At 38.8% G+C, this 25,983-nt stretch overlaps 3 protein-coding genes and 1 long non-coding RNA gene across 4 annotated transcripts; 2 read left to right on the top strand and 2 right to left on the bottom strand.

The window, feature by feature from the left end:
- Positions 1-5,504: 5,504 nt before the first annotated feature.
- Positions 5,505-11,373, bottom strand: LOC108866003 (protein NTM1-like 9). The gene is made up of 3 exons (XM_048566047.1): positions 11,099-11,373; positions 6,631-6,831; positions 5,505-6,124 (listed from the first exon to the last, which is right to left on the bottom strand). Exons 1-3 carry the CDS (start codon positions 11,199-11,201, stop codon positions 5,715-5,717), a joined length of 714 nt encoding a protein of 237 aa, XP_048422004.1. The 5' UTR covers positions 11,202-11,373; the 3' UTR covers positions 5,505-5,714.
- On the bottom strand, positions 9,707-11,105 carry LOC103932902 (protein NTM1-like 9). The gene is made up of 2 exons (XM_009342554.3): positions 10,897-11,105; positions 9,707-10,322 (listed from the first exon to the last, which is right to left on the bottom strand). The coding sequence occupies exons 1-2, from the start codon at positions 11,096-11,098 to the stop codon at positions 9,820-9,822; spliced, it is 705 nt and encodes a 234-aa protein (XP_009340829.2). The 5' UTR covers positions 11,099-11,105; the 3' UTR covers positions 9,707-9,819.
- Positions 11,374-20,945: 9,572 nt separating the features above from the next.
- On the top strand, positions 20,946-24,597 carry LOC103932907. Its single transcript, XM_048566046.1, has 6 exons — positions 20,946-21,184; positions 22,102-22,129; positions 22,262-22,324; positions 22,986-23,096; positions 23,625-23,817; positions 24,259-24,597. The coding sequence occupies exons 3-6, from the start codon at positions 22,279-22,281 to the stop codon at positions 24,272-24,274; spliced, it is 366 nt and encodes a 121-aa protein (XP_048422003.1). The 5' UTR covers positions 20,946-21,184; positions 22,102-22,129; positions 22,262-22,278; the 3' UTR covers positions 24,275-24,597.
- A 140-nt stretch (positions 24,598-24,737) lies between these two features.
- On the top strand, positions 24,738-25,788 carry LOC103932937. The gene is made up of 2 exons (XR_007251383.1): positions 24,738-24,917; positions 25,472-25,788. It is a non-coding gene; the product is annotated as an uncharacterized LOC103932937 (long non-coding RNA).
- The last annotated feature ends 195 nt before the right edge of the window (positions 25,789-25,983 follow it).

Raw genomic sequence — 25,983 nt, 5'->3', positions numbered from 1 at the left:
ATAGTGCAATCATAGTCACTAATAAGTTTCATCCACATTCTCTGCCTCAAATTCAACTCCTTCTGGGTGAAGACATACTTCAAACTCTTATGATCAGTAAAGGTGCGACACTTCTCGCTGTACAAGTAATGTCGCCAGATTTTTAGAATAAAGACCATTGCTCCGAGTTCTAGATCATTGAGTATGGTAGTTTTCTCGTGAGTTTTGAGCTGCCTGGAAGCATAGGAGATGACTTTCCGATGTTGTATCAGAACGCAACCCAATATCAACAAGGATGCATCACTACAGATATCAAATGCACCGCCATCGTCTGGAAGAGCGAGGACGAAGGCATAAGTAAAACACTGCTTAAGCTTTTGAAAACTCCATTCATAATTTTCATCCCAGTAGAATTTGACCCTTTTCTGAGTCATTTAGTAATAGGCAAGGTGATTGCCGAGAAATCCTGCATAAAACATCGGTAATAGCCAGCCAGTCTCAAAAAACTCCTCACTTCAGTAACATTCCTCGGTTGCTCCCATTTAGACACTGTCGAAATCTTCTGAGGGTCCACACTAATTCCCTCAATGGAAACCATATGCCCGAGGAAACTAATCTGGTCTAGCCAAAACTGACACTTACTGAACTTCACAAATAGCTAGTGCTTCCTTAATCTCTCCAACACCAACTTCAGATGTTTTCTATACTCAACATTATTCTTGGAGTAGATCAGGATAACATCAATGGATATAATCATAAACTGATTGAGATACAGTCTGAAAACTCTATTCATCAAATCCATGAAAGCTCGGGTGCATTAGTTAACCCAAAAGGCATGACACGGAACTCATAGTGTCTATACCTAGTGCAGAAAGCAGTCTTCGGTACATCTTTGTTCCGAATAAGTAACTGGTTGTAACCTGAACAAAGATCGATCTTAGAAAACACTTGAGCACCTCTTAATTGGTCAAATAGATCATCAACAAGGCAGGAGGTAATAGTTCTTCATTGTCACCCGATTCAGTTGTCTGTAGTCGATGCAAGTATTATTTCATAACAAACAATACAGGAGTGCCCCAGGGAGACATACTGGGCTGGATGTAACCCTTGTCCACAAGCCCTTGAAGTTGAATTTTCAATTATCTCAACTCAATCGGTGTCATTTGGTATAGTGCCAATGAAATATGGTTGGTACCTGGAAGTAAATCAATTGTGAATTCGATTTCCCTCGCAAATGGTAATCCCGGCAAATCCTCAAGAAATACATCGGTGAATTCGTTCACCACTGGTATATCTCCAACACACAGAGAAGGTTCACCCTGCGTGACCACGTGAGCTAAGAAGCCCACAAAACCTTCTACAGTAACTTTGTTGTCTGGATGGTGAAGATAATACTATTCTGGAGGATCCGTTATTTACCCTAAAATGTGATCGCTGGTCGTCTAGGCCAATCAAAAGTCACCAATTTCTCCCTACATTCAACATAAGCATTATGCTTAGATAGCTAATCCATTCCTAGAATGACACTGGACTCCAAAATTTGAAGGGAATCAAATTGGCCTTCATAAGTTCCCCTTCAACAATAACTGGGCAATCCCTAAACTCCAATTGTGCATAGAATAGATCTCCAAGTGGCAATTGTATAAACATATCATAATTGAGCGATGCAAGTTGCGAGTCTGAGTCATGGCGTTGATATGCCCATGAGCCTGACGTCCCAAACCACTGTTATGGTTGCCTCGAGTATTAATGCCCTGACTATTGCGGCCGGCTTAGTTCCCCTAAGCACGATTGCTTGAAGCTGCTCTAGAATGATGTGGCTATCACTGAGCAGAAAACTAGGTACTCGAATTACTACTGCCGCCATAACTCTTAGTACCGCTATAACTCTGAGTATTCAGATTACTTCCCCCACCGTAACTCTCTGATAGGTTCGTCGAAGGGAAAATACGGGCATAGTGCCTAGTGACACCACACCGGTGATACATGGCAGCACTCACAACTCAATCTCCAAGATGGTGCATACCACAATGCGCGCAAGCCGCAATCGATGAATTAAAGTGGCTAAATGATTACCTCACCGACTCATTACTTGAGCCCTCGCTGGATGATCCCGAACCCTGACCATGTTGTTTCAACGACTGAGAGTGTCTCGAGCCGAATGAATGAGAAGAAGTAGAAGGCTCCTTCATACTCTGGAATCAGAATCCACGACCCCACTGATTCTGGTTCCGAGGCTGATTTTGAGTTCAAGGCTGATTCTGGTTAAGTCTGATCCACCTTGTCTGTTCGACCCTCAAAGCCACCTCAAGCATATCCTTGTATGAGGCATACCTCTGTGGTGCCAGAAGCTCACAAATGTCCTGGTTCATAGCAATATGCAGCTGTATCATCATCTCCCGCTGGTTCCCATAGGTTCCCTCTTGGTGTCTCGACAAGCACCGAAAAATGCTATCAAACTCTGTAATACTCAGATTGCCCTGGCAGAACTCTATGAATTCCTGTATCTTCCTTAGCTGATAATCGGGGCTAAAACAGTGTGCGATGAAAAGTCTCTTGAATGTAGCCTAAGTCATCAAAGAATTATGTGGGCGAGAGCTTTTCATTAACTTCCACCAATATCTCGCATTCCCCTTAATGAAGTAACCATCGGTATTCGCCCATTCAGATGATGGGCATCTCATACTCTCTAAAGTGTCTTCCATCTTTTCCAACCAATCATCAGCCTCCTCATAGGCTCCAACCATATTAAGCTCTGTAACGTCGTGGCTATGAGCAAGCTTAGTGTGTGTACGACTCGGCTTGCTACTACCAAGAAAAACATTCCGTAAGCGGAGGTCAACTACTGAATTCCTCCCATTAAACCAGAACGAGGTCGTTGAGGTACATTCCCACCTAAATTATCCATGATTCTAATAAGAGGCAAACAAAATTTAGAAGAACGAAAGACTATGGCCACAAGAAAGGTTATAATTTACCAAATGGAAAAATGAAGTCCTAAGTATGCTTTGATACCAATCTAACACGCCCCAATCCCGATGTCCAGGGGACAGTGGGATGGCCACATGCTAGCCGACACCCGAGGGTGATGCAAGCCATTTAATAAATGCATATGCCGAGAACATGTGAAACATGCATATAAATTTCATGCGAACTATGCAATTTAATATTCAAATATAAACTTTACCAAAATAATATTAAAAAAAGTCAATTGTCAAATAAAATGAATGTGTTAATGCATGACATGTTCAAAGCATATATCTAATTCAAAATACAAGCGGAAGGTGTAACAAGAAGTGCTATTACAGGTGAAGTCAAAAGCAGAGAAGATGACACAATATCATTGGTAGGGGAATGTCTCATAGCTCTGATCGTATGCCTCATTCCTTTGTCATGAGTGGGTGCAAAAAAAAAAAGTGAGTGGACCAAGTTGATATATAAATAATACAGAAACAATTATTCAACGTACTAACCCCCAAAGTTTATGAAAACTCAATAGCATAATATATAGTAGGTTTTTTGAAAACCCTAGCATGCCATAAAACCTTCATAAAACATATATCATATATAATGTGCTAAATAGTGGCATTAGTATCGCTCGAAGGCATATAGAAGTCTTCCGACCGAAGCCACCTACACACGCCAGGCTGAAGCCAACATAAATATCTTCTGGCTGAAGCCACCTACACAAGCCCGACCAAAGCCAATATAAGTATATTTCGGCTGAAGCCACCTGCACACGCCATGCCGAAGACAATATAAGTATCATCGTCCGTAGGCAGAACAATGACCCCTAGATAAGCACAAAACCATTGAATATAATATTTCCTACATAAGTACATATATCTCAACGGAGCTTAGTAGCTCAAACATTATATCTCAAAACATCTTCATAGTATATAGTCATCCATCATATGTACTACAAAGAAAAAGAAATCGATAAAGTATGGTATTCCAAAATATTCTCAGTAAAGCATGATATCTCATAATATGTAAAATCTAATTTACTCATAAAACATAACCATTAAATCATGTTTTTCATGTATGTATTTCTAATAGTAAAATATGCATTTTAGTAGGGGTCTACTCACAGATACTCTGTCGTCGCCGTGCGAAAAAAAAGGGACAGAAACGCCACTGATAATCATTCCTAAGCACATAAAAGGTCCAATTTATAAAACTCTATATAAAGGTTGAATTTCGAAAAACGGACGTCATAAACGGATTCAGGATGTCAAAAAACAAAAGGTAGAGAAAGTGAGAAGTGAGGGGGAGAGAGAGAGTTACAAACATCAGAAAAAGAAAAAGGGGAAAGGGGATGCACGGGTCCAAGGGGAAAAAGTAAGGAGACAAGCTTTTTAAAGTGGATCCTAGTGGCTCACAATTCAAGAACGTGTAAGATGAAATATAAAATATTCGCAAACGTTCAATGTTTGAACATAGACTCTTCGTTATAAATCCGAATTCGAATCCGTTTGTACTTACTCGTTCGTGGCGATAAGTACGTTAAGAATAATTTAAGAAAATTAACATTACCCGTTTCAACGAGACGATCAAACAAAGTCAATTCAAGGGCAAAATGGTAATTTCATAAATTCGTCAATATGAAAATACACTAAATTTGGGACGGGGTTTCACATATATTGCGAAGGAAATGTTGTTGCGGACAATTTTGCTTATGTGGACTTGTCTTCTCCAACTTTAGTATGACATGATTCCCCTCCATTGGCGGCTCGTGTTGCTTATTTTTCAGACTATACTTTCTTTCTTGGCTACCGTTTCTCAAATTAATTTGCAAATGGGCATATAGGTTTGGCTCACTTTTTTTTCTCCTTGACCTTGTGATGTTGCTTAATCTATTTTGCAGGTTTAGATTTTTAGGTTTGGTTTTAGAAGGGTTAGGTTTCATGTCCCGTCTCTTTTCTTTGTATCTTTATTGTTTGCTTTTCTAGAAGGGTAATGTTGATATTGACAAGATCATTTTATTGGGAAATGGGGATACTCTAAACATTCCATTAGTTATATATCAACTTTGCGACAAAAATACTTGTATGCACGAAAAACCCTAGGTTTGGCAAGGTAAATGTATTAAAAAGGGACAAATTTTAGCAGATGGTGGTACTACGGTAGGCGGTGAACTGCTTTGGGAAAAAACATATTAGTAGCTTATATGGCATGGGAAGGTTACAATTCTGAAGATGCGGTACTCATTAGTGAGCCTTTTCAACTCAGTGGTAAAGTAACGCTATGGTAAGGCGTAAGTCATTGATTCAAATCCGATAAAGGGCTTTATTTTTTTTCATAAGCAAACATCAAATCCATGGGTATTTGAAATTGAGTATCCGAAAAAAGTAGAATATTTGATGGAAGAACGGGAGATCCTTTTGAGGAGTTATACTAGTTGTAACTTCTTTTGCGTTATCAATAAAATTCTTCTTGTACCATCGAAGGTTTATAAAAACAAAAAGCAAAAAAAAGCACAATCAATCACTTAACATTTTGGCTAAAAAAATGAGAAGATAATATAACACACAAAATTCCACTGAGATTAATAGGTTTTAAGTAAACAACATTAACAAGAATACAACATATAAGGTTACAGGAAAAGCAGAAATGCTGCACAGGAACGCGGCAGCTGATGCAGGGAAATTAATTAAAGCCATATTTACTAGAGACCAGAGTTTTAATCTGAAGGTTATCAAAGGATTATCCCAGCTGTTCCACTGGCTCTGCAATCACATCACTACAGCAGCTTGATAATCTTCCGAGGTAGCACCTGTATCAGCTAATTCGCCGTGGATTGGATCACCCTTCGGCTTCTTATAACTACCTGACATGTTCTTTATGCGCCAGAGGACAAAGTTCATCTGCTTGGTGGGTTTAGAACTCACCTTAGTTTCTGTGAGATTATACTCATGGACTACCCAATTAGTCTTCTTTGATTTCGGCAGATGACGTTCATAGAATGTCAGAATCCTCTTCTTCCCAATCACAGCTTTGGATTCTTCAGCCCTGATCTCACGGTCCTTCCCTGTGATCTTGTAAAAGCCTTGATCCGTGACCCGGTTGCAGCGAGTGCCGTTGTACTTGTAATCGAGCCGGCTAAAGAAGAACCACTCCTTCCCATGAACTTCTGGGAAGAATGCTGAAATCCAACAACAAAACAAAATGTTCAAAATTTGAAACCAACCCACTCCAACTCTTGAAGAACAAAAAACACAAACACTGAAACAAGATCATAAATTTTTGGGTGCAACAATATTATACGATAGGAAAGAGATATCGGTCGGCTATTTAAAGGGAAATTATATCGGTCGGCTATTTAAAGGGAAATTTTTGGGTGCAACAATATTATACTTTACTTTGAGCTATGCTAAGGGGAGGGAGGAGGGAATTTGAACCCGGAACATCGGACTCCAATTCTTGAGGTACAAAAACACAAAAACTGATAAGACCATAAATTTATGCATACAATAGAAATAGAGCACTGGAATCACTAGAGAAAACAACAAATCGAAACCAACCAAATTCAATTCTGAACGAAGAAAAACTGAAACAAGATGGTATAGATTTACATAATCATCGGCAGAATCCATTGGAAACAAGATGTATGGCTAGTGAAGAAAAAGTGAGATAAAATAATGGGTTTACCGGGAAGATCGCAGGGCTCGTACTTGCAGACATCGATTTCAGGGATGACGTGGCGGAAATGGGAATCCGTCCCCTCTATCTTGTTCTTCAGGTAGTAGCTGACCAGCAACTCATCAGTGGGGGAGAATCCGAACCCAGGTAGTCGGCTCACATTCACACGCACTGCATCTCCTTCTTCAGGTGCGACGCTGCTGCTCATCTCTCTCTCTCTCTCTCTCTCTCTCTCTCAACTTTGAACTGTGATTATCGAACAGTGTTTTGGATTGTGTGGGGAAGCAGAATGAGTGGAGTTGTATTTATATACGCTCATCACAGAACCACTTTTGAAAGTTGACTAGTGTTTTACCAAGTCTTTGATCGTGTGGTGCAAGTTCATCTTTTGCTCCCTACACTTACCGGATTTCTTTCATTTTGGTCTTCCAACTATTTCTTATAATTTATTTTATTTGAGTGATATTATAATTTAATTTAAATTACACTGTGATAAATTTTAACTTAGGCGATGAGATGAGAGTATATTGTTCTCGTTAACTTAGCTACGGTTAATTTTACACAATTTTAATTACAAATCGTATTACTACTCTAGGCAACAACACTAAGAGATGTAGGAGAATTTATACCCTAGGCTAGTGGGCTGAAGAATAAAATCCTATCTAAACAAGACAATCTTCCACTTAGTTATTATTACAATTAGAAACCATTTGAATTGAATTGCACACACCATTTATTAATTTTTACAAGAAACGACAGCGAGATTTTATTTATCAATCAACAAATTATACATCTACAAAAGTGCCAAATGTGTAAATTTTTAAGGATTAATAATTTAAATTTGGATAAATTACATTTTACCTCCTCAGGTTTTTAATCAATTTCAATTCCAATTCCCTACTACATCTTTAAAACATTTCAATTTCATACATTTACTTACCATTTTATTTCAATTTCATACATCTGTTATAAAACCTGTTAAGTAAATTGTTAAGTGATGACGTAGCAAATATGGGATCCATATTTGTGCTGACGTGACTGCTACATTTGTGCCACGCGGCAAAAAAATTAATTTATTATGCATTTAAAATATAATATTATTTACCCTATTATAAAAAATAAAATAAAAACAACCAAACAAAACTAACCTACCCACTTCTCCATCTCCTCCCTCTTCACCTCCCATCCTTTCTCTCTCCCCAAACCTACTCCTTCCTCTTCACCCCCAACCCCACCCCCACCTCCCTCGCAACCCCCCAACCAAAACCCTAAATAGTTGTAGCTACACACATGGCGGTCAGAGGACTGGTGCTCGGAGCAAAAGAGCTCGCCGCACCGGCATCGAAATCTGATCAACCCGACCTTTCACTATCTCTGACGCCTATTCGGCGATTCGCCTGATGTTGTGATCTCCGACACCGTCGTCTTCTAGAAAGTCTTGACTGAGGCCTCGAAGCTGAAGATTGGTTGGGGGTGAAGAGGAAGAAGTGGGTTTGGGTGAGAGAGAAGGGATGGGAGGTGAAGAGGGAGGAGATGGAGAAGTGGGTTGCGGGGGATTCTGGGTTAGTTTTGTTTTGTGGTTTTATTTTTTTATTTTTTTAACAGGGTAAATAATATTATATTTTAAATGCATAAAAATTAATTTTTTTGCCACATGGCACAATGTGGCAGCCATGTCAGCACAAATGTGAATCTTATATTTGCCACGTCATCACTTAACGGTTTACTTAACAAATTTTCTAACAGACATATGAAATTGAAATAAAATGATAAGTAAATGTATGAAATTGAAATGTTTTAAAGATGTTGTAAGGAATTGAAATTGATCCCAAATCTGAGGAGTAAAATGTAATTTACCTTTTAAATTTTAATCTAGAGATAATTTACATAGATATACAACAATAGTAAATTTCCTCTATGGCAACCACCGCATAATATGAACTGGAGTAGGATTCTCTTCCTTCTATTTTCATCCCCTTCCCTCTTCGCCTTTCATACTTTGTTTTCTGCCTTGTTGTGTCTATAAAAAAATTAATGTAAAATGTTGATGTAGCTTAATTGTTCAAGTAGGAAGGGATAAAAGGAAAGAGAGATTAAGAAGGAAAGAGAATCCGATTCCAAACGTAAAAGTACTTCTAAAAGCTAAACTTCCAAGAGGGGTTGTCTCCCAGTCCCTGAAAAGTAAAGGAAAAAGGAAAACTGCCAAGAGGGGTTGATCAAAAGGGCAAAATATTAAAATTAAAGAAACAAAACGCTGGCACGTCAGCTGACTTGTTTAGGAACCCAGGACTTAATTGGTTGGGATCAAATACTACTGGAGTATTCTGAAGTGAGTAAACAACTTGCAGTTGCATCTTCTTTTCAGTTCACACACACAAACATATGGGAAGCAACAGAAAAACAAGAGGAGGGGTTTCAGACCCAGTAGGGTTCAGATTCTACCCCACTCCGTATGAAATGGTGGACCGTTACTTGAAGCGCAAGAAACAGGACAAGGATTTCAAATCTGATACATGGGAGTTGGAAAGCCTTGCTCACAAAAATAATTGTTCCTTGTTTGTGAAGGCAGAGCATCACGTCACTACGTCTACTGTGCATGTCCATGTCCACGAGGAGTGACAACTGACAAGAATGTTGACAAAGATGTAACAGATGTCGAATTTTCAGACGTGTGCGGAAATGCCTTTGAGTGTGGATCCCTCCACTTGCTATCATGTCTTTTACTTTGTAATTGGAGATTGACAAGCCAAAATTCAAGCTTTGTACTATTCTTTTCTTCCCCAGATGACGACTATCGATTTTTCTTGAGTAGCACATCGATTTAGTATCCACGAATATTTGATTATAAAGTTGATTTTATTGGTTTTAATTGAGGGTTTGAAAATCGTTAGATCAAATTCAAAGATCCTATACTTGTCAAACGTTGTACCTGTAGGTCTGGAAGAAAAATTAGTTCGAGAGCGTTGACAGAAACTTGTAATTTGGGAACAAATTTCTTCCATCACAATTTCGCCATTACTCGAAAAGAATAGGGTTTTATTATTTATGTTTGGACCCGTTCACAATTAAGTGTAATTTTGTAATGTGCCACAAGAAACACTCTTTGATTAAATAAACAACATAACAGCAATACTACATGAAAGGAGTACAGAAAAAGAAGAAATGCTGCACAGGAACGCAGCAGCTAATGCAGGGAAATTAATTAAAGCAATAGGTACTAGAGATAAGAGTTTCAATCTGAAGGTTATCAAAGAAGTATCCCAGATGTTCCACTGGCTCTGCAATCACATCACTTACAGCAGCTTGATCATCTTCCGAGTTAGCACCTGAATCAGCTAATTCGCCGCGGATTGGATCACCCTTCGGCTTCTTATAACTAGCTGACTTGTTCTTCAGGCGCCAGAGGACAAAGTGCATCTGCTTGGCGGGTTTAGAACTCACCTCAGTTTCTGTGAGAGAATACTCATGGACTACCCAATCGGTCCTCCTCTTTGCTTTCGATCCACGACCTTCGTAAAAGGTCAGAATCCTCTTCTTCCCAATCACAGCTTTGGATTCTTCAGCCCTGATCTCACGGTCCTTCCCTGTGATCTTGTAAAAGCCTTGATCCGTGACCCGTTTGCAGCGAAGGCTGTTGTTGTACTTGCGGTCGAGCCGGCTAAAGAAGAACCACTCCTTCCCATGAACTTCTGGGAAGAATGCTGAAATCCAACAACAAAACAAAATGTTCAAAATTTGAAACCAACCCACTCCAACTCTTGAAGAACAAAAAACACAAACACTGAAACAAGATTATAAATTTTTGGGTGCAACAATATTATACGATAGGAAAGAGATATCGATCGGTCGGCTATTTAAAGGGAAATTAAATCGAAATGCAACACAAAACAAATTTTTTGATTTTTGATACAACACAAAACAATATATTGAAATTGAAACCAACCCACTTCAATTCTTGAGGTACAAGTGATATTACTACTTTACTTTGAGCTATGCTAAGGGGAGGGAGGAGGGAATTTGAACCCGGAACATCGGACTCCAATTCTTGAGGTACAAAAACTGATAAGACCATAAATTTATGCATACAACATCATACAATAGAAATAGAGCCCTGGAATCACTACAGAAAACAACAAATCGAAACCAACCCAATTCAATTCTGAATGAAGAAAAACTGAAACAAGATGGTATAGATTTACATAATCAACGGCAGAATCCATTGGAAACAAGATGTATTGCTAGTGAAGAAAAAGTGAGATAGAATAATGGGTTTACCAGGAAGATCGCAGGGCTCGTACTTGCAGACATCGATTTCCGGGATGGTGTGGCGGAAGAGGGAGTCGGTGCCCTGGATCTTGCTCCTCAAGTAGTAGCTGACCAGCAACTCGTCAGTGGGGTTGAATCTGACCGAAGGTAGTAGGATCACATTCGCATGCACTGCATTTCCTTCTTCAGTTGTGATGCTGCCACTATTCATCTCTCTCTCTCTCTCTCTCTCTCTCTCTCTCTCTCAACTTTGAACTGTGATTATGGATCAGTGTTTTGGATTGTGTGCGGAAGCAGAATGAGTGAAGTTGCATTCATATAGGCTCATCAAAGACCCACTGATCACTCAAATCACTCGACTCTTGAAAATTGGCTAGTGCTTTTTCCAAGTATTTGAGCTTGTGGTGCAAGTTCATCTTTTGGACTTCCAACTATTTCTTATCATTTTTTTATTCGACTGATATTATAATCTAAGTTAAACTACAGTGTGATAAATTTTAAAGTGATGAGAGGAGAGTATCCTGTTCTAGTTAATTTGGCTACGGTTAATTTTATATTGTGTTTGGTACTAACTAAATTAATCGAGCGTTTGGTACAGTATTTGACTAATGATCGTATTATTTATACTGTGTTTGGTACTGAACCGGATAGGACAAGGGAAAAAACAATTTGACAAATCTTTGTTTGTTTGTTGAACTTTTCTTATATTTATACCTTTTGAGAACCACATAAATTTCAAATAACAAAAAGAAAAATAGTATCAAATTTCACAAGCAAGATATGCATTCCTCATTCTTCAAGTTCAATTAAAAATTAACACGAAATACTATCAAATTTCATACCTCTGAGCTACAAGTACTAAGACAGAACAAATAAGCACAGGAAGCACTTCACCTAAAAGCACTTAAATCGTAAGAAAGTTGGAGAACAAACAGATTAACAGCACAACTGTTAGACAAATAAGGAATATACTAGCCATCCTACAGCCGTCCTACAGCCATCAAGCCGTCCTACCTTGTCCTACCTACACACTAGCCGTCCTACAACCGTCAAGTCGTCCTACAGCCGTCCTACCTTGTCCTACCTACACGCTAGGACGGCTACCTTGTCCTATCTACACACTTGTATCATGTATATATATCCTTGTAATCTTGTAGAGAAAGATAATGAGAAAAAAAGCATTATCTTCCATTTTTTCCACATTCACGTATCAATATATTTTTAGCCTACATACCTTTTTCTACATGGTATACAGAGCAGGTTTATAACCCTAGCCCTAATTTTTTTTCTCGGCAGCTTTCTCTGCCGTTCCCATGGCTGTTCGTGGCCCGTCCCGTCCCTCCTCTGCTCGTCCTCCCCTCCACTGCACCTACTGCAATTTTGATTATCATACCCGAGACACCTGCCATAAACTTCATGGCTATCCCGTTGCCCATCCCCTCCATGGCCAACCGTGGCGACCACCGCGTCGTGCCACTGCTTCCAGTTCTTCCCGCAACCATGCACCTTCCAGTCCTCCCCGGCAGCCACGGTTTTCTGCTTCCCGGCCCCATAATTTCACCCAGGCCCATCACGTGCAAGGCACCCAAGCCCCTGCCTCCTCTTCTACTCCAGCGACCCACCAAGTGCACGGGGCCCAGCCCACTATGCATGACTTGCAGCTTGCCATGCCTGACCTCTCTGCCGAGCAGTACTCCCGTGTTTTAGCTGCTCTACGTGACACCACCACCCCTCCTCAGGCCAATGCCGTGCTCACTACTGATTTTGCCCAAGGTTTGTTACCTGTCACCTCTCGTCATGGTCAATGGATTCTTGACAGTGGTGCTACGGATCATATTACTTCTTCCGCCTCATGTTTGGTTAATCGTTCTCCTTCACATTTGCAGCCCGTTTCTTTGCCTAGTGGTGCTTCCGCTCCCATTACTTTTACCGGCACTCTTCCTTTAAATTCATCAGTTACTTTGAAGGATGTTTTATGTGTCCCTAATTTCCGAGTGGACCTTTTATCGGTTGGTAAACTTACAGATGGATTATCGTGTTCCATAACCTTCTTTCCTTCTTGGTGTGTTTTGCAGGACTTGGTTTCGAAGGCGATGATTGGTGTGGGTAAGCGACGTGGCGATCTGTATTACCTTGTGGCCCTTACCTCTTCTCTCCCCACCCGTCAACCTTTCTGCAACTTCATTACCATCCCCTCCTCCCTCTGGCATAGGCGTCTTGGTCACCCCTCCTCCACTCGTTTGCAAGCTTTAGCATCTAGCTCTCTTAATTGTCCTTTTGATTCTAGTCATATTTGTGATGTTTGTCCGTTGGCAAAACAAACTCGTCAACCTTTTCTTTTGAGTTCAATTTCATCAACTTTTCCTTTTGCTTTAATTCATTGTGATATTTGGGGCCCGAATCGTCAATCTTCTCTTTCTGGTGCTCATTATTTCTTAACCATTGTGGATGATTTTTCTCGCTTTACGTGGGTCTTCCTCATGAAACATAAATCCGACACTCAACAATTAATTAAGGATTTTTTTGCTTATGTCACTACCCAATTCCGCACTACCATCCAATGCATTCGTACTGACAATGGTGGTGAATTTTTATCTCTTCGTAGTTTTTTCTCTGATCATGGGGTGCTTTTACAAACTTCTTGTGTTTATACCCCCCAACAAAATGGCGTTGTTGAAAGAAAACATCGTCATCTTCTTGAAACCGCTCGCGCCCTTCGTTTTCAATCTCATCTTCCTATCAAGTTTTGGGGGGAATGTGTTCTTACCGCTACTTATCTCATCAATCGTCTCCCTACCCGTCTTCTCCATCATAAATCCCCATTTGAGGTTCTCTTTTCGAAAACCCCATCTTATGACCACTTCCGCGTCTTTGGTTGTCTGGCATATGCCACCTCTGTCACTCCCACCACCAAATTTTCCCCTCGGGCTCATCGTTGCATTTTTCTCGGTTATCCTCATGGACAAAAGGCCTATACCCTTTACGATCTCGACAATCACCGCATTTTCACTAGTCGAGACGTCATCTTTCACGAAACTACTTTCCCTTATGCCGTTTCTCACCCTCCTATCTCTTCCTCTTCGCCTACCCTACCCATCCCACCCCTTCTGGACTTTACATATAACCCACCCCTTCCTGCCCCGACGCCTCACCCTCCTCCACCTTCCTCCCCTTCCACGCCTCCCACAGATTCCCTTGCTGCCCCATTACCCGTTCCTCCCCATGCCCCTTTACCCACGGACATCCCTACCCCCCCCACTACCTACCACTCCTCCCCTTCCCCGCACCTCTTCCCGTGCCCATAAACCTCCATCCTATTTAAAAGACTACGTTTGCTCGCAGGTGATTTTGCCATCCCACCCATCTTCGACTTCGCAACCCGGTTCTACACAAGGTACGCGATATCCACTTTGTAATTTTCTCTCTTATCACCGTTACTCTCCCAGGCATTTTTCTTACATTAACTCTGTCAGTCGGACTGTGAAGCCTTCCTCCTTTGCCGAGGCTGCCACTGACCCCAATTGGCAACGTGTTATGACTGAGGAGCTTCAAGCTTTACATGCTAATGGTACTTGGACTTTAACTTCCTTGCCCCCTGGCAAAATTCCCATTGGTTGTAAGTGGGTGTACAAACTCAAGCACAATTCCGACGGCTCTATTGACCGCTACAAAGCTCGTTTGGTTGCTAAAGGCTTCACTCAGGCTGAAGGTATTGATTATCATGACACTTTTTCTCCTACTGCTAAGATGATTACGGTGCGTTGTCTTCTTGCTCTTGCTGCTAGTCAGTCTTGGTCTCTTCATCAGCTTGATGTTAATAATGCTTTCTTACATGGTGACTTACATGAAGAAATCTATATGTCTCCTCCTCCTGGTCTTCGGCGACTGGTCTTCGGCGACAGGGGGAGAATCTTGTGTGTCGCCTTCACAAGTCACTTTATGGTCTTAAGCAGGCTTCTCGCCAATGGTTTGCCAAATTCACTAGTGCCATCATTTCTGCCGGTTTTCAACAATCCAAAGCTGACTATTCATTGTTCACTAAAAAGTCTGGTATTTCTTTCACAGCTTTGCTCATTTATGTGGATGATATTGTGATTACATGCAATGATACTAGTGCCATTAATTCTCTGAAGTCTTTTCTCCGTGATCATTTTCGGATAAAAGACCTTGGTGATTTAAAATATTTTTTGGGTATTGAGGTTTCTCGTTCCAAATAAGGGATTTATATTTCTCAACGCAAGTATGCATTAGAGATTCTCAAGGACTATGGTTTTTTGGGAGCACGACCCATTGCTTTTCCTATGGATGACACAAAATTATCTGATAAAGGAGAACTTCTCAAGGATCCTGAAAAGTATCGACGATTAGTAGGTCGGTTAATATATCTCACTATCACTCGGCCGGATATCACCTATTCTGTGCATGTTCTAAGCCGTTTTATGCACGAGCCAATGATATCTCATATGGATGCTGCGCTTCGTATTGTTCGTTATTTGAAGGCTACTCCAGGTCAAGGTTTATTATTTCGTTCTGACAACCAGACCAAGTTAACTGCGTTTTGTGATTCTGATTGGGCAGGTTGCCCTATCACTCGCCGTTCGACTACTGGGTATTGTGTATTCTTGGGCGGTTCTTTGATTTCTTGGCGGACGAAACGACAGAAAACCGTTTCGCTCTCTTCAGCAGAGGCGGAATATAGGGCCATGGCAGGTGCTTGTTGCGAGATAGTTTGGCTTCATTTTTTGTTGAAGGATTTGAACATTCCTTTGGATGGTCCTTGCATTTTATTTTGTGATAATCAAGCAGCGTTACATATAGCTGCCAATCCTGTTTTTCATGAACGAACTCGTCACATTGAGATGGATTGTCACTTTATACGAGATAAGATTGTAGATGGCACAATAGAGACCAAGCATGTGGGTACGGCACAACAGTTGGCAGACTTGTTTACTAAACCTCTTGGGAAAGAAAAGTTTTCGGGTATGTTACGCAAGTTGGGAGTTCTTGACATCCACTCTCCAACTTGAAGGGGAGTGTTAGACAAATAAGGAATATACTAGCCGTCCTACAGCCGTCAAGCCGTCCTACAGCCTCCTACCTTGTCCTACGTACACACTAGCCGTCCTACAGCCATCAAGCCGTCCTACCTTGTCCTACCTACACACTAGCGGTCCTACAACCGTCAAGTCGTCCTACAGCCGTCCTACCTTGTCCTACCTACACACTAGGACGGCTACCTTGTCCTATCTACACACTTGTATCATGTATATATATCCTTGTAATCTTGTAGAGAAAGATAATGAGAAAAAAAGCATTATCTTCCATTTTTTCCACATTCACGTATCAATATATTTTTAGCCTACATACCTTTTTCTACAACAACTCAGTTAGCTAAATCCAGAAGAAATCAAAAAACGCATGCAGCCACACAAGTCCAACTATTGAAATATCAAAACATCACTGGCAACCCATTTCTCTAAAAGCATAAGAAACTCGATGCCCAATTCACAAAACCCACCAAAATTTGATTCCAGTGGGTGCAAAATCTTAAACATACACAGCAAAAATAAGAACCCATATGAATAAAAATTAGAACTTTATACTCAAAATCAAAGAGGCATACCAGGCAAGCACTGCGGTTTTTGGGTAGCCGGAAAAAAGCAGCACCATAATGATAAAGACGAGGAGAAAGTTGGGGGAGAGTGGTGAGGAGGGAGAGAGAGAGTGAGTGAGCTTCTGGAGAGGAAGAGAGAGTGTCTGGAGACTGCCGTCTGGAGAGGAAGGAGAGAGCGAGAGAAGCCCGGGAAGAAGAAGAAGAAAAATGAAAAGGTGAACTGTGATGCAAACGAAGAAGAAGAATTTGAGAAGACAAACCTGGGATTCAGATGAGAGAGGAGTGCATCTGGAGAGGACGAGACCGTCTGGAGAGGAAGGAGGGAGCGAGAGAAGCCTGACTAAATTATACCGTGCTTTTGGACGGTATAAGGAAGAGGGTAAACACCGTATAAAAAGACACCAAACACCGTCCTCCGTATTATTAGTATTATCCGGTGTCTTATACAGTGTGCCAAACAGGGCCTAATAGATACATGAGAGTTTATACGTTGGGCATAGTGGTTTGAAGAATAAGGTCTTATCTAAACAAGACAATCTTCCACTTAGTTTTCATGACAATGAGAAACCATCTAGATTGAATTGCACACAACATTTATTATTTTTAACAGGAAACGACAGCGATATTTTATTTATCAACCAAAAAATTATACATTTGCAGAAGTGCCAATAAGGATTAATAATTTAAATGTTAATCTAGAGATAATTTACACATACATACAAAAATAGCAAATTTCTTATATGGCCACCATCACATGAATACAAACCAATGGAAAGGTGTTCAATACAATTGAAACTTAAAAAAATAATTTTTCAACTAACTGTATTATGATACTTTGGTGTACTAAACTATGTTTTCTGCATACTGAAAAATCTTTTCGATTTGTCCTCAATTTACCACATTTTTTTAAAAGTTATGGGACCAATTTGGTCGAAAAAAAAAGGCTTAAAGACCCAAATAGAACAACTACTAAAACTCAAGGTGCAAATTTAATTAAGTCTTGAGCTTCCGATACAAGTTTTACCTAGTCACAAACAGTGGATCCCATCAACGTCCTTTTAGGCGTTAATTTTTTTTTGTTTATTTTATTATGTCGTGTAGTGGGAATCTTGGATTTGAATCTTATTTGGATCATTATATTTTATCTGTTTATTGTACATTGTATAGCTAGAAATCATTTTAATTTTTTTATTTAAAATTAAATATGAATAATATCTAACGAAATCTAACCACATAATATATAATAAACGGATAGAATATGAGATATCCTCACAAAGAGATCCCTATCCGGGAATCTCATGATTCTTATCTGCCACCTCTCGTTGGTTCAGCTTTTGCTAACTCTTAGTCTAATCATTCCTCTCTTCCCAAAATTATATCTCAGAATTGAATTCTCCTTTGCCACACTCGTTGATTCATTGTTTCATTTGGTCTACTGCATTAGCAGCCATGACACTGAAGTACCCGAAATCAATATTCTAGAGGTGTGATATCCACACACATTTTTTTACTTTTTTCATATTTTTTTGGTTTTCGGCAATCGGATCAAATGAGTTGAAGAATATCAATGGAAAAAAATTAACAAGCGGTGTGTGAGAAGTAAAAAAAATGTGTGTAGATAGTATACCCCATAATCTAAAAAATAGGATAAAACATTTACCATAGTTCAAAAGTAATGGCATGACATTAATGCTACGCAGTATTTAGTGTTACATTATTTTAGTTGTTAGATTTGATTTTCATAATTGTTTAAAACCTTTATTTTCAATCTTACTATACCAGTTAGTGCTACTTACCGTTAAAAAGGATTGCAAAAAAAAAAAAAAAAAAACGAAAAAACAATACAAAATACACTATTCAACATTTAAATGTTCTAATAAACTACATTCACAAGAATATTTTTCTTTTGATACAACATAATAATAAAAGAAACATTAACAAGTCTAACAAGTCTTTGAGTGAAGTTGTACTTATATACACTCATTACAGACCTCACTTAACCCTCAAAGCACTGGACTTTTGAAAGTTGACTACTGTTTTCCCCGAGTCTTTGAGCTTATGGTGTAAGTTCACCTTTTGCTCCCTTTACTTATGGGGATTCTTTCGTTTTGGTCTTCCAATTGTTCCTTATCAGTTTTTATTTTATTTTATTTTATTTTATTTTTTTATATTTGAGCAATATTGTAATCTAATTTAAATTAAATGTGATAAATTTTAACTTGGGTGACGAGAGGAATACAATGTTTTAACTAACTTGGCTACACTTAATCTGCATGACGAATCTTCACCTTCGTCGCACAATGTTGGGAAAAAGCAGTAAAAGTCTTGGTTTGGAACCAAAAGCTTGCGCGATGCACAAACCGTGTCACTCAAATGACCTTTGCACAACGTTTTGTTTCACTGTCGCACAAAGACTATTTGCGCGACGCGGTTTACTCGTCGCGCAAGTTTTTGGCGCCAAACCTAGACTTCAACCACTTTTTTCCCAACATTGCGTGATGAAGGTCTTTGTTGTGCAAAACTGTTTTGCACGACTAAGGTGTACCTTCATCGCACAAAACTGTTTTGCACAACGGCAATCTTCGTTGTGCAAAGTCAACGATTTTTTTCACAACACTAAAATAGTATGGCGTATGCGATTTTGAAGTATATACAGACAAGTTTGATGGTTTGATCGTTGAATGGGTGATTTGTCAACTTCGATACTTCATTAAAGGGAGTTGCCATATTTTTTTTTTCAATTTTTTTTTCTTTATGTGGTCTTTCCATTTCTTTGCTTTGATGAATGCATTGCGTGTATTAGTTTTTGCAAACATTGAGGAGAATGTTTCATTTAAGTTTGGGGGTGGGCACTTTATTTTTGTGTTTTCATTACTTTTGTTTTAAGAATAGTCAAAAAATTTATTAAAAAAAAAATTTAATAGGTCGCTCAAGCAGGCATTACATTGGGGTATGCTGCTCAAGCGGTTTATTTTTCTTCCACTCAAGCAGAAAGTAGTATGTGTTCTGTTGCTCAAGTGGCCACATAGTCCACTCAAGCGGAAAGTAGTATGTGTTTTGTTTTTGCACGACGTACAAACCAATCTGTCATGCAAAGGTTGTTTGCATGACGTACCAACCAAGGCGTCATGCAAATGTTGTTTGCACGACGTATCAACTGCGTTGTGCAAAGGGTTTTTATACTTTCATTAAGCATAACATAAGATTTTGTGGTATCCACTAGTGTAAATATTTTAAATTGAAAATCGAGTTCGTTCATTGTATTCATATAGGGTCAAGGAGTGTAGCTGTAAAAAAATTATCAAAATCAGAGTTAAAATAACCGTTAAATCGTGATTTTTCATTTATAACCGTCCAAAAGTTTTGTCCTGTTACTTGATCTATGAATGTTTGTGTTTTGCGATTTTTGGAGTATGCGATCTCGAAGTATATACAAACAAGTTTGATGGTTGGATCGTTGAAATTAGTTTGTAGATTACGTATCCCATCAAAACAATAAATTCACTAACACTTGAGTTTATTTATACTTTCATTAAGTATAACATAAGATTTTGTGGTATCCACTAGTGTAAATATTTTAAATTGAAGATCAAATTCATTCATTGTATTCATATAGGGTCAATGAGTGTAGCTATAAAAAAAATCATCAAAATCGAAGTTAAAACTACCGTTAAATCGTGATTTTTTGTTTATAACCGTCGAAAAGTTTTGTCTCTTTACTTGATCTCTAAATGTTTGTTTTTTTGCGATTTTTGGCGTATGCGATCTCGAAGTATATACAAATAAGTTCGATAGTTAGATCGTTGAAACTAGTTTCGTAGAATGTGTATCCCATCAAAACAATAGATTCATTAACACTCGGAGTTTATTTACACTTTCATTAAGTATAACATAAGATTTTGTGGTATCCACTAGTATAAATATTTTAAATTGAAGATCAAATTCATTCATTGTATTCATATAGGGTCAAGGGGTGTAGCTGTAAAAAAATCATTAAAATCGAAGTTAAAACTACCGTTAAATCGTGATTTTTTATTTATAACCGTTGAAAAGTTTTGTCTCGATACTTGATCACTGAATGTTCTTTTTTTCTTTTTTTTTGGGGATTTTGGACGTATGCGATCTCAAAATATATACAAATAAGCTTGACAGATGGATCTTTGGGTTTTATTTAAAAAAATTGAATTTGAAAAGAGTAAAATTACATTTCCAATAAATTTATAATAATTTTTGTTTAAAAAATATGACTAGCGCGACACCACAATGAGATGTTGCGCAAAGAGTAATAGCGCGACTCTACAATGAGGTCGCCGAGCAAAAACTAATAGCACGACGTCATAATTTTGTTAAAATTGTGACGGTCCAAATTGGACAATTTTGAATTTTCCCAAAATTTTAACAAAATCATGACCGTCCAATTGTAAAAAATAGGCGATTATTTTAAATTTTCCCAAATTACTTGGACAAAATGGAAAAGAGTCCTTCCTCCTCATCTCTCTCGCTCATCTCGCCCTCTCCCTCACTCTGTCTCGCGTAGCCTTCCTCCCGACTGCACCCAGCCAGCCACCTCCTCATCCTTCTTCCTCATCCTCTCCCGTAGCCTTCCTCTTCATCTTCTTTCCATCCCTCCCGACTGCACCTAGCCAGCAGACAGCAGCACAGAGCCACTTCAGCAGGCAGCAGGTATCTATCTTTTCTTAATTCTTTAATTTTCTTCTTTCTAAGGTCAGAATAAGGCTTTAATGCCTTAATTTGAAGATTTTGGTATTGTAATTAGATTTAATTTGGAAAATTAAATTAGCAATTGGGGGTTTTAGTGTTAAATCGAATTTTAGGGTTAGGAATTAGGAGCATATATTTCCGCGTGATTCCTCCGTAAATACGAGCAGTCTATCTATCTATGAAGCTTTAGGATTTTTTATTTATTTGATTTGTTTGATCTGGGATTTGTATATTGGAGATGTAAATATCATGCATGTAACATATAGGTAGGTGGGTGTTTATGCTACAATTGGATTTGGAGTTTGATATAGGAGTTGATGTATCAGTTTGTGAAACTGGGGTTACAGGGATTCGATTTCGGATTGTTTTTGGTCTTTTTGGTCTGTTCGCCACCGGTGCTTTTGGCCTCTGGTAATGTTAATACCCCTTTCAGTCTTGTTTCTCACATTTTAGTTACTGTTTGGTTGCCAAGAAAATATCATCGATCGAAGAGAAAAAGATTTGAGCTTTTGGTAATTCACTGCATGGAAATCATACTTCTAATCAATCCAAACATGCCCATGTTCTTATTTGATACCAGAGAATATACATTATAATTTATTTTGGTGCCTATTCACACTTGCTAATTACTTATGTCCGTTTGGTTGGGGGAAAATTTCATCGATCAAAAGAAAAAGATTTGAGCTTTGGCCAATTCACTGTCTGGAAATCATAATTGCAATCAAACCAAACATGCCCACGTTCTTATTGGACACCCGAGATTCGAGAAGAGAATTTTTATTCTGTGTTGATGCTAGGAAATGAGATTTGTGCTTATAATGAATGACTTGATTTGAGCTTACATTGAGTGAATGTGTATTTGTGGATTGAATTTCAAGGTCCAAGAAGACGAAGATTGGTGGAATGGTGGGCTGCCCTTGTAAGCACTTTGGTTGGGCTTGCAGCAAGTAATTTTGGCATAATTCCTTTTGAAGCGCCTGCATATTCCATTGTCTTGGAGTTCCTTCTACCATTATCTATTCCATTGCTATTATATAGAGCTGACTTGTGCAGTGATGCGGTCCATGGGGACTTTGCTCTTAGCTTTCGTGCTTGGATCAGGTAATATTTTCTTGCTTGTGATTCTAAATGGGATCAATATGTTTGATAGGCTTTATTTTGAGTTTTGACCAAATTATTAAAAGTGTGAGGCATGGGCAAGGCATCTGAGGGATAGCCCGGCCTTGGTGTGAGGCGTGAGGAGTGAGGCAAACCCTCGCGGGACCTAAATTTTTTTAATATATACATTGAGTGTACACATATATTATTTAAAAAAAAAAGAACATTATTAATCAATAGAGGATGAAAAGCACAATGAGCACACATATAACAATACACGTAGACAGCACACACATCCGTTATATAAAAAAATAAAAATCAGAAAAAAAAAGATAAAAAAAGAAAGAAAAAAGAAGACAAAGAGACGATAGTGCAAGGAAAAGGTATGAGGCAGTTAAAATCCTACCCAAAATTTGGGTTTAAGCAGCCAAACAGAGACGCCTAGGCACCCTAAGGCTTGCCTCCGCCGCCTAGGTTATTCCGGTGACTCCTTCCGCCCACTCCCTCAAAACAGAGGCGGCAACCCTCATGCCCAGCCTCATAGGCCACCTAGGCGTGCCCTGAGGTGAGCCTTTTAAAATATTGGTTTTGACCCTGTTTTTTTGTATGAGCTAGTGGCATTGAAGTTTCATATTGATTATTTGTAACTTCATGTATGTAACAGTTGCGACTATGGTTGGAACTCTCGTGGCATTTCAAATGGTGCCCATGCGATCACTGGGTCCAGATAATTGGAAAATAGCTTATGCTCTCATGGGTAGCTATATTGGTGGATGTAAGTGTCTTTGGAATGTCAGCTTATGTATATGGATATTCAGTAAACAGATTGTATGATTGTAATACGTTTCTTGATTCCTTTCTGTCCATGTTATCATGTCTATTAAACGGACATGTTATGCATCCTACAACTGAACACATGATTCTACGTTTTTCCTTTGAAGCTTAGTTTTGGTGCTTCTGAATTGGTGTGTTTAACCGTATGAGTTTATATAGTTATGACTAAAACGTTTTCTTTCTCTTCTTTTCCTTTTGGTTTATTGCTGTAGCTGTTAATTATGTTGTGGTTTCAGAGGCTCTCATGAGTAGCAGCAGACAATGTTATTTGTGCTCTGTATTTCATGGTGTTGTTTGCTTTGGCCTCTAAAATACCTCCTGAGGCCTCAACATCAACTGATGGGATGGATTTCTCATCCTGCAAATAATCTAGTCAAACTTCTTTGGCCAACGATAATTTTTCGTTCCCAGTTATTCTCCAAAGGCATGCCAGCTTTAAATAATCTTTGCAGATATTTCTTATTGGCAGATGTTTCAATGCAAACAGAATCCAATTACGACAGAAAGCTGCCTGTTGTAGAAACTGCCACTGCTCTTGCTACATTGTTTGTGATATGCAAGGCTTCCACATATCTCACAGGATTGTGTGGAATTCCAGGAGGCAGCTTGCCAATGATAACAGCTACTGTTGGAGATGTAAATATCATGCATGTAACATATAGGTAGGTGGGTGTTTATGCTACAATTGGATTTGGAGTTTGATATAGGAGTTGAGGTATCAGTTTGTGAAACTGGGGTAACCAGGATTCGATTTCGGATTGTTTTTGCTCTTTTTGGTCCGTAAAGTATTGTTCTTTTTCCTTAAGGACATGTTTGATTGCATTTTTGGAGAGCATCTGGTTTTGATCCGTGGTGTTTTCGGTTGGGTTGCTTAATGATTTTGCCTACGTTATTGTGGGGGTGTCAATCGATTAGGTCATTGTAGTTCTTCTATCACAGTATCTCTGTGTGTGTAGTTAAGAAAATTGAGCAGAAACAGAGAAAAAAAGGAATTTTTGATTGCTTTTTTGGGGGTTTTTTTATGTTCTTGTTCTTTGGCTCAGAAATGTAATTACTGCTTTTCTTGTTTAATGTTCGATTGTTTTCTAATACCTTGTTTCCAGGAAACTGGAAGATTAAGGTGTGTTTGAGAAAGATCCTCATTGAGAATGGGCAGGATAACTGCAATGATAATTTGCCAACAAATATTGAGGGCAATGCTGCATCTCTGGATGGTTGACATGAAACTACTGTATTAGTATAAATATGTTTTTTGGCTATCCCTTTTCCGGAATATGAATTGTTTTGTTTCTCTTCAGGTTTGGTTGTTGGTAAAGACGATTTGATCAACCGCAAAAGTATAAGCCATTTGTCAGCAGGTGTGTGGTGCAGGGAAATCTTGAGATTGGAAGTCTCAGAGAAGTTGATGTGAAGTCTGGGCTTCCTGCCACAACAAGTACTGAGAGATTGGAGCTTCTTGACGATGATGAGCATATTCTTAGCATTAAAATAATTGGTGGGGATCACAGACTCAGGGTATGGAGATTCTTTCCTTTTATAATCCAGCACATACTATCGTCATCATTATGTCGTCATTTATATTTTTGAACTTCTGAAGAACCCAATCTCTTGTATATGATACTGCTCTAGTCTTCCACAACGCATTAAACAATTGATGAGACAGCCTTATGGGCAAGAGAAATTGTTGACAGATACCCAACTCAGAATGAGGAATCCACATCAGGTGAACAGCAGTTGGAATGCCACAGGCATGCATTTTCATGTACAGCCCATCAAACCCTCCAAAATCTTCAAATAACATTTCAAATTCCTGGTATGAGAATTTAAAATTTAGAAACATAATTAAAATAGCTATTTGCTGCATGCATAATCTGTTTATCTTTCTTTAGCTACATGCTTGCTTGAGAGTTATTAGAGGAGGGGTTTTGTCTCTTATTTGCAATGCACCTATGTTGTAAGATACATTTTTAGGGTTAATAATTGGATTACGGCAGATTTCCATTATATAAATCATGTACCAATTGCCAACTATGATGACCTCTTATCCTTTCGAACTTTCTCTCTACCTTAGTTGGCTAGCTATGAGCTTGATGATATTATCATGATGTCAGTCAATTTAATCATTGAATTACTGCTTTTATTTCAAATGGTAGCTACAAGCCAACCTTATCTTCCATGTACTTAAGCTTTCAATTTGCTTTGAGAACTATTAAATGTAATCAACTTTGGTATTGCCTTTGTTCCCTTAATCTGTATATTGCCTTTGTTTCCTATATCTTCTCTGCAACCTATTTCTTACGTTTTATCACATGGCAGCTCATATTTAGAACAAAGGGTGTGCTTTACCACAATGATATTTGTCTTGCAAAGTAATACTTTGCAAGGAAGCTCGGGAGCCCAATTATCGGCCCAGGACGATAAGATGAGTATGATCTTTCGGGCCTTGCATATGTTCGGCCTTCAAATCCCGATGCGCTGATCTTGCTCCACCTTCGACCTCCTAGCCACTTTGTGTAGCCAATATCTAGCATCATGATGAATCAAACCTAGAAGGCTCCTTGTAGTTCTTTTCTTTTATGTTCAGACATCAACATTTTCATATATTTTATAATTAAATACATTTTCTTGGTTTATTAATTATTGTTTATAATTTAATTACAATATTTATAAAAAATATTTTAGCAAAAAAAAAAAAAAAAAGGGTTTGCATGATACACGTTACTTATTTGTCGTGCAAATGGACTTTGCGTGACGACATAACTTGCGCCGCACAAAGAGCTTTTGCTGTCATCTTTGCGCGACGACAGCACCTGCGTTGCGCAAACTCT

This window comes from the organism of the source record quoted next, unplaced genomic scaffold (genome assembly GCF_019419815.1).
Source record: "Pyrus x bretschneideri cultivar Hongxiangsu unplaced genomic scaffold, Pyrus_bretschneideri_v1 Contig40, whole genome shotgun sequence".
Lineage (NCBI taxonomy): Eukaryota > Viridiplantae > Streptophyta > Magnoliopsida > Rosales > Rosaceae > Pyrus > Pyrus x bretschneideri.
This window is presented reverse-complemented; position numbering and strand designations above follow the sequence as displayed.